Source organism: Peromyscus maniculatus, chromosome 20 (genome assembly GCF_049852395.1).
Source record: "Peromyscus maniculatus bairdii isolate BWxNUB_F1_BW_parent chromosome 20, HU_Pman_BW_mat_3.1, whole genome shotgun sequence".
Taxonomy (NCBI): domain Eukaryota; kingdom Metazoa; phylum Chordata; class Mammalia; order Rodentia; family Cricetidae; genus Peromyscus; species Peromyscus maniculatus.
The window spans coordinates 59011914-59025744 of NC_134871.1; the positions used below are offsets into that span (position 1 = coordinate 59011914).

At 54.2% G+C, this 13831-nt stretch overlaps 1 protein-coding gene across 4 annotated transcripts in view; it reads left to right on the forward strand.

Annotated features, from left to right (window-relative positions):
• The window catches only part of Shank3 (SH3 and multiple ankyrin repeat domains 3), a 62014-nt gene that overhangs the window by 25063 nt on the left and 23120 nt on the right, over positions 1–13831 (forward strand). For all 4 annotated transcript variants that reach the window (XM_076556612.1, XM_076556613.1, XM_076556615.1 and 1 more), the window contains exons 12-18: positions 686–879; positions 1826–1939; positions 8018–8093; positions 8283–8365; positions 8771–8895; positions 9002–9134; positions 10073–10153. In XM_076556612.1, the coding sequence (XP_076412727.1) occupies positions 686–879; positions 1826–1939; positions 8018–8093; positions 8283–8365; positions 8771–8895; positions 9002–9134; positions 10073–10153 (806 nt within the window). The remainder of the gene's footprint in view (positions 1–685; positions 880–1825; positions 1940–8017; positions 8094–8282; positions 8366–8770; positions 8896–9001; positions 9135–10072; positions 10154–13831) is intronic.

Consider the following 13831-nt stretch of genomic DNA (forward strand, 5'->3'; position numbering starts at 1 on the left):
CTAAGCCCAAGAAGTGGTATGGAGACGGTGGTCAACATAGAAGGCGCATGGGCCCAGGGACAGGTGCCTAAAACCAGAGGAGACGGGTCCAGAGGCAGGAGAATTGGGGCGCCCAGTGCATGCTGGTGGTCAGGGTGTGAGGAGGCCGGACCGCGGCGCCCCGCCTGCCCTTCCCTGCTGCCCGAAGCCTCGGTGCCAGCCCTTCTCCAGCTCCTACCTGGCAGCTCTGCCCGCCGTCCCCCGTGCGCCCACCTCCTGGCCCTCGCTGTTCCTTTGCAGCCGCCCGCGTGGGGTCGGTCTGCGGGGGGCACCGCGGCCCCAGGGCGCGCCGGCCGCCGCCGCCCGCAGAGGGAGGAGCTGGCGGAGGAGGCGGGGCGCGGAGCGGCCGTGGCATGGAGCGAGCCCGGCGCGCCCGGGAGCGCAGCCCCGCGGCCCCCGAGCCCTGAGCGGGCGCGGCTCGTACGCTGGCGGGAGCGGGCCGGGCGCGGCGGCGCGGCCCATGGAGCGGCCCCGGGCCGGGCCCCCGGCGGGCGGGCGGGCGGCGGGCGGGCGGTGGGCGCTGCGGCGGCGGCTGCGGTGAGGCCGGCGGCGGGGCCGGGCCGTGCGCCATGGAGGCCCCGGGCGCCGGCTTCGCGTGCCCGCTGCCCCCCGGCATCGCGTCCGTCACCTACGTGTTCGTCTACAGCCCCAGCGGGCCCGGCGGCTCCGGCCCCGCGCCCGGCCCCGGCCCGGCGTCTCCCGCGCCCCCCGCGCCGCCGCCCCGGGGCCCGAAGCGGAAACTTTACAGTGCCGTCCCCGGCCGCAAGTTCATCGCTGTGAAGGCGCACAGCCCGCAGGGCGAGGGCGAGATCCCGCTGCACCGCGGCGAGGCCGTGAAGGGTGAGGGGCGCGGGCGGGGTGAGGGGCGCGAGCGGGCTGGGGGGCGGGCCCCGGGGCAGGCGGCCTGTTTCATGCCGTTTGGGGGGTCTCTGTGGTTGGGGTGTCCCCGGGTCATGACAGCGAGCTGCTGTGCCGGGGTCGCTGTCTCTGGCCCTGGTTTTATGGGCTCCTGGCATGAAGCTCTAGCTCTGTCATGGTTAGAGGCTTGGCTCTCTTGGGGCGGTTCTTGTTATGATGGGGGCCAACGCCAACTGGGTCCTTGTGTTGGAAGGACCCTAACCCATTACAGAGCTCCCACGCCAAGTGGGGTTCCTGTGTCACTCTGGGGCTTCTTCATTGGAAATCCTTGGGATACAGGTGAAGGGGGCTTGCCACCTACAGGGGATCTGTAACAGTTGTGCTTGTCTGTGTACAGCGCACATTTCTTCCATGGACGCTGCCTGTTTGGGGGAGACGAGCCCCTCTCCTCATGGGGCTCTCTGTCTTTATTGGGTTCCTACCTTGGGCACTCTGTCTCTGAGGTGGAAGTAGTTGTGAAGATCAGCCCTCCTGGTACATCATGTGGCTTACTCCACTGGCTGCCTCCCGATGACCCTGAGCTCTTGGTCGTGACTCTTGGGTGGATGTCAGTTACCCTGGTTGGGGGACGTGGTCACGGTGGGCAGGAGCAGGAGCGTGGCCCCTGCTTCTGCCTCTGTCCTCTTCAAGTGTGTCCATCTGTGTCTGTCTGTCTCCCACATGTCCAGCCTTGACTGAGGCCATCTGTTCAATTCTCTCTGCTGTGTGGATCACAGAATCTTCCCAGGGAAAAATGCTAGGAGGATGTGGGCTTGGGAAGAGAGCAGGGGTTGGGGTTGGGGGCCCCCCCAGAGCCTCAGGTGGGCAGGGAAGCGGGTACCCCACAGCTCTGCTTTGCCCTGACAACCTGTCTGGCTTCTCTTCCTAGTGCTCAGCATTGGGGAGGGCGGATTCTGGGAGGGAACCGTGAAGGGCCGCACTGGCTGGTTCCCAGCTGACTGTGTGGAGGAAGTGCAGATGCGACAGTATGATACACGGCATGGTAAGTGACCCCCCGTTTTGCCCAGGTGGCCCCCAAAGGGCATATGCTTCGATTTTCCCTTTGGTCTTCTTGGTAACAAGTCTGGACGTTCACTAAGACTGTGTGGAGTAAACTCAATTACACTCAAGATGTTTATACAGATCTGTACATACACACCGTGGGTAAGCGTACATGTCCCTAGGAACATGAATGTGTGACCCCGACATGTTCTAAACAGTGGAGAACCTTGGCCGTGCCAACAGGAGGTACACACTCATGGCCATCCTCTGTCTGTATGTGGGCATGTGAGTCTCCAGGGATGGTGACCACCCCTCTGGCAGAGTCTTCACGGAGATACCAGGTCCTTGGAGCTCCCAGTTCAGGAGCGGCTGGTAGATAAGTAAGGAGGTCAATGTGAGAAAAGAGGCGTTTTTCCAAAGTGGACAGATTGTCCAAGTGGGCAGAGCAGGAGGCCTGGACCGGCTAAGAGGAAATGAGGCCAGTTGGGCTCCACGGAGTGGTTCGGGGTACCCTGGGGTTGATACGGTCTGAGGGCAGCTAGCTGATGAAGGATGGCCCCTGTTCTTACAGAAACGTGAAGGTGAGGGGTACAGCTCCTGGGGCTGCTGAACAGCTGTGGTCCAATCTTGCTGAACGCTTGGACTTCTAGGAAGGATTCCTTCGGGTGCTGGGGAAAACAGTGGCTGGTCCTCTGGAGCCCCCGTGTGGGCTGGTTACGTATCTAGGGTATCCCCCTTCTCTGAGCCCTCTGGTATCCTGGGAGGCCACAAGATCAATGATATTATTTCCAGTCCAGAGAGTGAATATGGCAATTAACTCCTCCTGAGTGGTGGCCCGGGGTGATTATCAGGGGATCAGCGTACACATGTCCCTTTCTCTGTACATACAGGGTTTGGGCCCTGGGTCGTGGTGGCCTCTGCCTTAAGTTGGCAGATTTCCAGGGGAGCCCACAACTGTGTGGCCAGGAACCTTGGCTCTGTGTCAAGCTTGATGGAGGCCTAGGTTATACGGGAGCTCAGTGTATGCCCTGCTGCCGGCTGGGTGCCTTGCTTTCTTATGTGGCTTATCCCTCCCTGCCCTGCCTCGATGGCTTTACTAGTGACTGGGAGTCTGGAAGGGGATAGTCTCACTTACTCATGGCCTGTGGAGAGTCGATGCAGTGAGATCCAGGTGAACATGACTTCAGAGCTTTGGGCCCTAGTTCCCACAGGACAGAGCAGGGGGCTAGGGATGGGGACAGTGTACCTGTTGAATAGGAGCTAGTCCTGTGCTTTGCCATCGGGGGTGGGGGGGATATAAGGCTCTGAGAACTCTGGCTCCAGGGGCATTTGGTTTGAAGTTCAGGAGGGAGCGTTGGAGTCAGACTCCGAAGGGGGCAGATGTTTGTCAGCTTGTGCTGGCTGCCAGTGGTGATGGCAAGTGTCAGTCCGTGTCTCTCCGCGCGCGCGCGCGCGCGTGTGTGTGTGTGTGTGTGTGTGTGTGTGTGTGTGTGTGTGTCCCGCCTGCCCACCCCAACCCCTCCCGGGTGCATAGACCATAGACAGTGGGAGATCCAGTTAGCCTGAGGAAGCCAAGGAGGGCTTCAAAGCAGAGGTGTTGTTTAGGCTGAATTCTCTGGGTAGTTTGCAGATGCCAACCCGCCCCCCCCATGTTTATAGGAATCCAGCACAGCCTTTTAGAACTGTGCCCGTTCCAACTTCCGTATCTGAGCGGTGCCAGACATGATTTTAGCATTTTTATATGAATGAAGTGGTGGACCTATCCTAGCAATCCTGGGAGGTGGGGCCCGTGGTTAGTGTGTTTCTGGGGTGTCATTAACCACAAGGGGCAGGGATGTTCAACTGTATGTATGTATGTATGTATGTATGTATGTATTTTATTTTGCTGCACGAGCAGTTAGCTTTGTGAGGAATGGCACAGGTGGAGTGGGGAGCATGAGTCTAGTCACCTGTCCTTGGGGTCAAGGTAAAGCATAATCTTGCAGTAGGAACTGACTGAGCAGGTGGTTTAGGGTCAAGATCAAGATCTGGGCAAGGCAGAGTGGTGAGTAGGGTGTGTCAAGGTCACAGAGAAAGGAGGGGTTCACAAGGGGAGTGATAAATCTGGGGGCTTTCTAGCAAGCACAGGACTCCTTAGCAGGGCCGCAGCCATCACAGATGATATGAGGGAGCGGGATTCCCAAGTACCTAGGTGGATGGGAGCCGCGTTCGTGGGCCTTGCTTTGGCTGTCTTTTGGGAGGCTGTAGGAGCAGTCGTGGCTTCTGTCCGACCTCAGTTACAATGCCCAGCTTGCTGGTCTGGGCAGAACTCCTTGTCTGGGATTTAGGCTGACTTGTGCCAGAGAGCAGAGGGCATCCTAGCAACAGGAACCTGTTTCCAACAGCCCCTCACCCCCAACCCCAAACTCGAATTCCAGAGAAGGAGTGAAGGAGGACTTTGAAAGACCAAGGACAGAAGCTGTGCTGAGGTACCTAGGTTAGGTCAGCATCTGGTAGGACACGGGTCCTGGCCATTAACTGAGCAGCAAAGATTAGCCTCCTGAAGCACTGTGACAGGTTGAGGAATGCTGAGGGTAGGAAATGCTGAGGCCAGTGAGTGCAAGGATCTCCAGGCCTAACACACCTTCCCATGCTGTCTACCTTCTCCTTTCCAGAATGTTCCACTTGGGAGCTGGTGCCGGGCATATTCCTTTCAGCTGGCTTTCCCGTGTGTGATTAATAAACCAGACCATGAATTTGTGTTACATAATAAATTGTTTGTTTGGTTGATGAGCATGTACCAAACAGGAGGCGTTGTAATAGGAGCTGACCAGGATAGGGCTGCTTCACGGCTGCATATCTTTTAGGGTCAGGGTTACGATCTGGGTGTAGGGTAGAGCAGAGAGGTGGGTAGGGTTCACCAAGGTCACAGAGGAGGGTGCAGGCCACCGAGGAGCTGGTGTGAGAGTGATGGAACCAAAGGCTTTCCTGTCAATCGCAGGGCTTCCAGACACGGTTCAGCTAGCATAGCATGTATGTGACCAGCTTGAAGGGAGGATGTGATGGAGGTGAGGAGGAATCTGAGGCCCTCCTTGCTTGATGGTGAGGCTTCCCCTGCACTGGTCTTGGGAACAGGTGGTGCTGAGTGTATGTTCGTCACTTAGAGTGGGGCAGGTGGGAAGGAGTAAGTAAGCGAGCTGATGTGGCTAGCGTCTGACAGGCCATTAGAACCCAGGATCTTCCCGTGTGGCTTGCCCTGCTGTGTACAGAGAGGTTCAGATGTGGCAGGTCACTTATTGAGTCTCACACATAGTGGCAGGGACCTGAAGTCCGGACTAGTACTTTTCTTGACAGCCACGTCATTTGATGTGACGATCATCCAACCTTTGCTCTACTCGTGTCTGTGACCAACTAACTGTCTTGTAGCTCACTTACTCATTCATCTAACCACCTATTTATCCAGCAACCTACCCAGCCCACCCAGCTCCCCCTTTCTCCATCCACATATCCCACCCATCCACCCACTCACCCACCCATCCATCCATTTATCCATCTATCCATCCATCCACCTGTCCATCTGTCTGGCTGTCCATCCATCCATCCATCCATTCATCCATCCATCTATCCACCCATCCATCCACCCACCTACCCACCCACCTACCCACCTGTCCGTCCGTCCGTCCATCCATCCATCCATCCATCCATCCATCCATTCACTCACATATCTATCTACCCTTTGACCCATCCATATATTCCCTTAAGCCTTCATCAACCCATCCATTCATACGCACCCTTTTTGCATTATCTTATGTCTCATTCATCCGTTTGTCCATGCATCATACCCTCACCCACTCACCTTGCCAGTTGTGTTCAATTTATTATATATGCCAGGTGCTGCATTGAGCACTTGGGACCCCAGGGGTAATTACATCTCATCGATTGCTTTAAAGAGTTCATAGTTGCTGGGTGGTGTTGGCACACACCTGTAATACCAGCATTCGGGAGGCAGAGTCAGGTGGATCTCTGAGTTCGAGGCCAGCCTGGTCTACAGAGCGAGATCCAGGACAGACACCAAAACTACACAGAGAAACCCTCTCAAAAAACAAAACAAAACCCCCCAAAACAAACCAAACCAACCAACCAAATAAACAAACAAAAAGAGTTCAAAGTTACTGAGAAGACAGGTCATAAAAAAAAAACTGTATATTTTTGCTGAGTATGGTGGCACATGCCTGTAATCCTAGCGTGCAGAAAACTAAGATATTCCTGAGTTTAAGGCTCAGGCTATATGTAGCAAGATCTTGTTTCAAAAAAAAAAAAAAAATCAAAACAGGTGCTGTAGGACTCTGGAACCCAGCACCCACCCCACATAGTTATCTATAACCCCAGGGGATCCAGCTCCCTCTTCAGGCCTCTGAGTGCACCAGACATACACGTGGTACACACATAGACAAGCAGGGAAACACATAAAGTCAAAACAAATAAAAACCTCTTAAAAACCCCAAACAATAGAGAACCTAACTCAAAAACTCCGCGGTTCCCTCTGATCTTATTTTCTTTTTGGTTTTTCAAGACAGGGTTTCTCTGTGTAGTTTTGGTGACTGTCCTGGATCTCGCTCTGTAGACCAGGCTGGCCTCGAACTCAGAGATCCGCCTGGCTCTGCCTCCCGAGTGCTGGGATTAAAGGCGTGCGCCACTGCCACCTGGCTCTGATCTCATTTTCTATCAGTTATTCCCCCTCTGCTCCTGCTGCGTCGACTCCACACCGCTCCTGCGTGCTCCACACTAAATGCCATTTACATGATCTTTTCCCTGACTGCCTCACCCACAGAAGCCCTGCACCCTTCCATCTACAGGCTGCTCCCTCGTCTGTCTGGACCTTTGCTCAGCTCTTCTTTCTGCTGGGGCCTTCGCTATCCTGAGAACTGTACTTTTGCATCCCTTTCCTGCTTGCTTTTCTCCTGTTAGCTAGCGTTAGGTGTTTCTTGCTTGTTTGTTCCAGCTCCTAGAGTAGCTTATTAACTCCTCAAAGGCGGAGACTTTGCTCTGTCCTAAAATAAACAGTGCCTGGTATGTAGTAGAAGCTTAGCGCATGCATGGTTGTTGAAGTAAAAAATTGAGTCTGGAGAAGTGCTATGGCCAGAGTGAAGGAGGGAGGTGCTGAGGGAGGAAATTGAAAACAGTGGTGGCGCCACCTTGAGGCCTTCTGAGGCACTGCAAGTGGAGGTGGCGTTGCCGTTGTGAATCTTGAGGTCTGGCTGAAGATTGGAACCCTTCAGGACATCTGCAAGGCTAAGGGAGGTTCAGCAGGAGGTATGTCCTGACCAGCTCCATAGTGGCCTCGAAGAACTTTGAGATCAAAGGACATATATTGATATAGCCTATGGAATAGTTCTATGGGATACAGTGATTCTAACATAGTTATTAGAGTTATTAATTATTAATGCGTTTCTGTGGAATACAGTGAAGTCAGGGGACAGAGACTTCTGTAATCCCGTTCCTCATTCCTTGCGTTTGTGTATCTTGCTGTTGTGAGGAAGCTAGTAGACACACTGGGATGCCTCCACACTGGGGCACATAGGCCGATGGACACATGTGTGTGCCTGAAGCCAATGCTTGCATACACGGGTTATACAGACACATGTTTGTTACTAACGCCTGGAGTCACGTACGGATAACAGGCGATATGGCTCTCACTTTCACAGTGTGGATGGGTCACAGGCACACGTGAGCGCCAACACAGCGTTCGTACTTTACTGTGAGGTACACATACATGTCCTCTCAGCTCTAAGGCTTGCTAACTGGAACAGTCTGGCCTTGTATGGGTTTCTGTGTCTAGCGGCATGTCAGGTAAGGGGTGGGGGGCTGCTTTCCCCTGGGGCCCTAACTCCCAGAGGCCAGAATTGCCTGTATGGTTATCTGAACCTTCCTACCTTAGGACTTTTGGCCCTGGGGCCCCGGGATTTGCCCCCCACCCCCCTCGCCCCTTACATCTCTGCTTCAGAGTGCATGGGGACACAGACCCATCAGCACAGTTTGGGGGAAAGTCAGCTGGGTGGAGGCTGTATGACCCTTTCTTGGTCCTTGATGCTCCCTCTAGAAACCCGAGAGGACCGGACGAAGCGCCTCTTCCGCCACTACACTGTGGGTTCCTATGACAGCCTCACTTCACACAGGTATTGGCGGGGTTTGAACACACAGGGACACTAGCTGGGCCTCGTGTGTCCACTGAAAGGGTCTGGGGAGGTGGGAGGTGGGCAGGGAGTGGGTGGTTAGCTACCCAGGAGGGTCAGCCTGGCTGTCTGCTAGGCTCCCTGCACCCCCCCCACCCCCCGCCCCCCCTCAGCCTTGCTCTCCTCTCTCAGTGATTACGTCATTGATGACAAGGTGGCCATCCTGCAGAAACGGGACCATGAGGGTTTTGGCTTCGTTCTCCGGGGAGCCAAAGGTAATGGGTGTGGGTTTCATGAGGGGGATACTGCGTCGTGGGGGGATGTCCTCTGTGCTCTGCCTCGGGCCCCTTTCCGCCTTTTTTAAAGCCTCCCCTCCCCCACTGTGGTTGTATGTCTTGGTGTGGAATGTCCCAGGACAAGGCAGCAGGTCCCCCTCTTTCTTGGCTCCCGTTCCCTTGTGGGGAGTCTAGCAGAATTGAGATCTTTTGGGTGAGGGTGAATGGGGGACTTCACAGAGGCATGCACACTGCTTGGGTATCCCCGTCGGCTGCCCACCCCCAAAGCAGATTTCTATGCCTTCGAAGTCAGGTGTCTCGAGCCGGCTGAGGTTGCTTTGCCGGGCTCTCTGACAGGATCTAGGCTTGTGAGTGCCTTTTTTTTTTATCTCGCTCTCCTTGCAGCAGAGACCCCCATTGAGGAGTTTACACCCACACCTGCCTTCCCTGCACTCCAGTACCTTGAGTCTGTAGATGTGGAAGGTGTGGCCTGGAGGGCTGGGCTTCGAACTGGGGACTTCCTCATTGAGGTGAGGCCCATCCTGTCCCTGCTCAGCCGGAGGGGAGGGGGTTCCTAACTCTTGAGCTCCCTTACACGCGGGCGGCCCGTACTACCCAGCTGCTTCTCTGTCCCAGGTGAACGGAGTGAATGTCGTGAAGGTGGGACACAAGCAAGTAGTGGGTCTCATCCGCCAGGGTGGCAACCGCCTGGTCATGAAAGTGGTGTCCGTGACCAGGAAACCGGAAGAGGATGGTGCCCGGCGCAGAGGTGAGGGCTCAGATTGCTGCCTTCCAGGTTCTAACCCTTGGTACTTGGCCCGCGACCTTGGACTTCAGGCCCACCTCCCTCTCCTCATCTCTGACCCTGTACCGCTGACATCACACTCCTGCCCTTATTTGCTGCACAGGTCCGTGGTGGTGTTAGATGCCTGACCCCCTGACCAGGCCTCTGACCCCTGATCCTAGGTGCCCCCTTCCTCAGATCCACGTCCCCTTCTTCTGTGAATCCCCCCCAGCCCTGGTGTGGCAGAGCCCTCCTTCCCGACGCCAGCAGCTGCCTGGAGGCCGGGTTGTCATGGCAACTGTGAGGTTGACGCTGCTGCTGCTGCTGCTGCTGCTTTATTGTGCAGGGAAGGGGGAGGCGGCACCTGAGGGAAGAGGAAAAGCGTCTTCTCCCCGCGCCGACGCCAAAGACGCGGCACAGCCTGGGCCTAAGAGGCTCTGCCGCTGGCCCAGCCCAGGTGTGCCGCTAGCCAGGCCACGCTGTGGGGCTCGTAAATAGCAGTGGTCCCTGGGCCTTGGGTGCTTCAGGCAGCAGGAGATAGTCTGCCAGGAGATCCACCCAGCCCCCCATGGGTGGTGCCCACTCACTGGGGCCTTGGAGCCCGCAGGGTGGATGCTCAGCTCAGTGCCAGCCAGCATCCTAACCTCTGCTGGTGCTCTTGCTACCGTGTGAGGCCTTGGCCCCCGGGGAGTCTTAAGGGCCCTAGGGGCCCAGCTGCCCTGGCTCTACTGCTCCCTGAGCTCCTCACGCCATGAAGAAGTTTGCATCTAGCCGCAGCCTGAACAAGATCTTGGCACAGTGTGACTCGTCTTCAAGGGAGTACGAGGAAATCCAGGCAGTGGAGCGCAAGTGGCATTTGCACCTGGCCACGCCGCGCCGCCTGCTGCTGGACAGGAGGGCCAAGGCCTCCCTCTTCTTTGCAGCCCCACCGCCCCCCAAGAGGGCCCCCAGCACCACGCTGACCCTGCGCTCCAAGTCCATGACGGCCGAGCTGGAGGAACTTGGTGAGCCTCGCGGGTGGACGGCGGGTGGACGGACGGTCTACATCGGGCTGGCCAAAGAGGGATGGACACAGGCAGTTCGGGAGGGCAGTGGTACCGAGCCGGGGCTAAGGCCAGGTAGAGACAGAAGGAGGAACAGATGGTTGAGGAGACAGGTCAGCAGTTCGGGGTACGGACCGGAGTGCTGGGGAGATTGGGTACCTGTGTGGTGAGGAGCCAGTGAGAGAGCCAGTGGAGGGAAGAGGGCTCGGGGCAGCCTGAGGAGCTGGAGTGGGGCAGGGACAAGCAGGGCAGATGGCAGGGGAACAAGGTCTGGCCCTGGAGCATGCCCGCATGCATGTGTGTGAGTGCTTTCCCTGGTTCTGTGCTTTTCCACTAAGACTTCGCTCTTGCATTTCAACCTAGCTGGCAAAGAGCAGTGGTAGGGGCTCCTGGGTCTGACTGGCACGAGCTGGGTCATGTTTTGTGTTTGTTTCGCTCGGTTGGTACCTGTTCACTTATCTGCCGAGTCTACTGACCTAACAGAGGCAGTGTAAGCACCTCTAACTCCGTGAGGGACGGGGCCTGGTGAATGGCGGGAGGGAGGCGGACCAAAGTATGTTAGGCTCTGACGGATACAGACCTGGGTTGACTTCAGACAGCCTCATTGTGGGCATGTCCTGATTGATATACACGACCCTGTCCTGACATACGACAGTTACCAGCTTTATCATGGCCATGTTCCATATGCAGAGCATATCCTGTTTGCATGTGCACATGTGTGGCAGTTGCCAGCCTGGTTTTAGGCATGTCTCATGTACATGACTACAATGTTCTGACATGTGTAAAAGTTAGCCAAACTTACCATGGACATGTCCCATGTACATGACCACCACGTCTTGACAGGTGTAGCAGTTACCAGCCTTGTCATGGGCATGTCTCGTATGCGTGACCGTATCTTGACACATATGCCAGTTAACCTTGTCATGGACATGTCTCATATTCACAGCCATGTCCTGACATGTGACATTTACCAGCCTCGTCATAGGTATGTCCTATATGCATGATCACATCTTGACACATAGGACTGTTCCCAGTCTCATCCTAGGCATGTGCTGATGTATGTGATTCTATTGTCATTGTGGGCATGTGCTAATATATTTTGACTGTTAAGAGCCTTACTGTGGGTGGTTATGGGTTAAGAGTTCCATGGTAGGTATATTCCAACACATGTGACTGATTGAAACACTCTTTGCTTCTGTGGTTTGAGCCTAGTCTCAATCCCAGACTTTCCTCTGGCTTCAGTCATAAAAGGAAACCCTTATTCTGGCTCCCAGAACTATCCCTGTCTTTGTTTATAGACTGAGTGCTGGCCAGGTCCCAGCCATAGGCTGAGCTGCCACATTCCAAGCAGGTGCCTTGACTGAAGTTTGGAAAACAGTTACCAAGATAGAAGGGGCTGACATGATCAAGATTTCCCATGATCAAACTCTGAGTAAAATAAATAAAAACTACAGATAGTGTGAAGGAGGCGGACTCCTCTTGTTTCAGAAATAAAGCAGGAAATCAAAGCCAAAGGAATTGGAAACTGGAGCTTCCAACTCCTGATGTAAGTTCTCAACAAGGCTAGAATATGTGCTGTGGACTTGTGAAAGCCAGAGACTTTCCCACAGGCAATTAGCATAATTGGGATTAGCATGAACTGGAGGGGCTGGAGTGATGGCTTAGTACTTAAGAGCGCTTGTTGCTCTTGCAGAGGACCCAGGTTTGGTTCTCAGCACCCACATAGTTGCTCATCGCCATCTGTAGCTCCAGTTCTAGTGGATCCAACCCATTTGACCTCGGGAGTGGGGAGAGGGCATCAGGCATGAATGTGGTGGTGGTGGGGCGGCACACACACACACACACACACACACACACACACACACACACGTCTACACTCAAAATAGATAAAATCTAAAAAAAAATTTAAAAAGAACTGGAGATAAGAGTATGAGAGTAGCGGGGCGGTGGTGGCACACGCCTTTAATCCCAGCACTTGGGAGGCAGAGGCAGGTGGATCTCTGTGAGTTCGAGGCCAGCCTAGTCTCCAAAGCGAGTTCCAGGCAAAGCTACACAGAGAAACCCTGTCTCGAAAAACCAAAAAAAAAAAAAAAAAGTATGAGAGTAAAGTAAAAAGTTTACGTTACTATACAGGCAAGAAAACTAACAGAATTAATGAAATTAACAGGATAAGAGGAATAACAATAATAAGCATGTTTGGGAATCTTTAACTTATTGATACAAACAAACAAACAAAAGCTACAAATGAGAAGAGTCTGTGGCTTGGATACACAGTATCCAGCACTCACTAAAAAACATAGCAGTGAGTAAGAAGTTCAGTCTGAGCCTACCCAGAATCAGCTTAGGAAGCAGGTGAGGTAGACACCAAGGACCAGTTAGGGGACATGAGGACAAGCGAGGAGACCTCAAACATCTACTTGACAGGAAAATAATAGAAAGGCTAAGGATTTCCCCAAAGTCAACAGAAGTATAAGACTTCATTCTGAAGAAGTATGTCACAAATAAATATGGTTTGTCAGAGTGAAACTTTAGAATACCGTAGAAAAGCAGAAAAATCTTACCAGAGCCAGCAGAGGGAGTCAGTTGGCTTAGAAATGAGTGATGGTTTGCTTTTAGACTTTCCTCGGTTATGATAGAAGGGATGGTGAAAAGTGGGGTGCAGATACTTTCCCAACTAGTTACACTAGCCAAACTTGTTGACTAGACTGAGCAGAGGCACCAGCGGACTTCTGGCCTTAGGGTCTAACCTAACCTATTAGTATCAGAGAACAGACCTGTGACATGGATCAATACACCAATATGAGTAGACAGCTGGGGTGATTGGACGTTAATGCATGGCCCTGGAGTCTCTTACGAGAAGCAGTCCCATAGCCAGGTCAGAAAGGCCCTTCGGACTTTGCACAAAGCGGTGTTAATCATCCTGAACTCTGCACTCCAGGAACCGAGGGGCATCCCTGTGAGAGTAGAAATGGGAGCCGGAGAGTTGAGTCTTCTTCCCTTCTGCTCCAGAAGCTTTGGGAGAGGCTCACTCCTGTTACATTATAGACCTTGATGGGCCACAAGACTAGGGCATCATATTTCTGAGTAGTCTGAAAGGGCTGTGGGGTTAGTTCAGCAGGAGCCTCTGCCTACCTTTCTGGGCCCAGGATCAGAGTTATTGAAACTGGAACCGGGTTCAAAATGGGGCTGTGTTTAGAGAAAGACCCAGCAGTCAGGGGCCCAGTGAGCTGCCCTGACTCAAAGACACTTGTCTTAGGAGGTGACCTGGTCCTTCTGGGAATGCCTGGTTTGAAGAAGCCAGGCCAACATAGAGTTCTCCAAGTACCCAACAGGACATCCCACAATCCAGTGTTTGTTCTTTTTGTTCCTGTGAGACAGGGTCATTCTATAGCCCAGGCTGCTGTTGAATTAATTGCCCATGCCTCCTGAGTTCTGGGATTATATACCTGGATGATTTGCTTGTGTGTGTGTGTGTGTGTGTGTGTGTGTGTGTGTGTGTGTAAGACAGGGTTTCTCTGTGTTGTTTTGATGCCTGTCCTGGATCTTGCTCTGTAGACCAGGCTGGCCTCGAACTTGCAGAGATCCATCTGGCTCTGCCTCCCCAGTGCTGGAATTAAAGGCGTGTACCACCACCGCCTG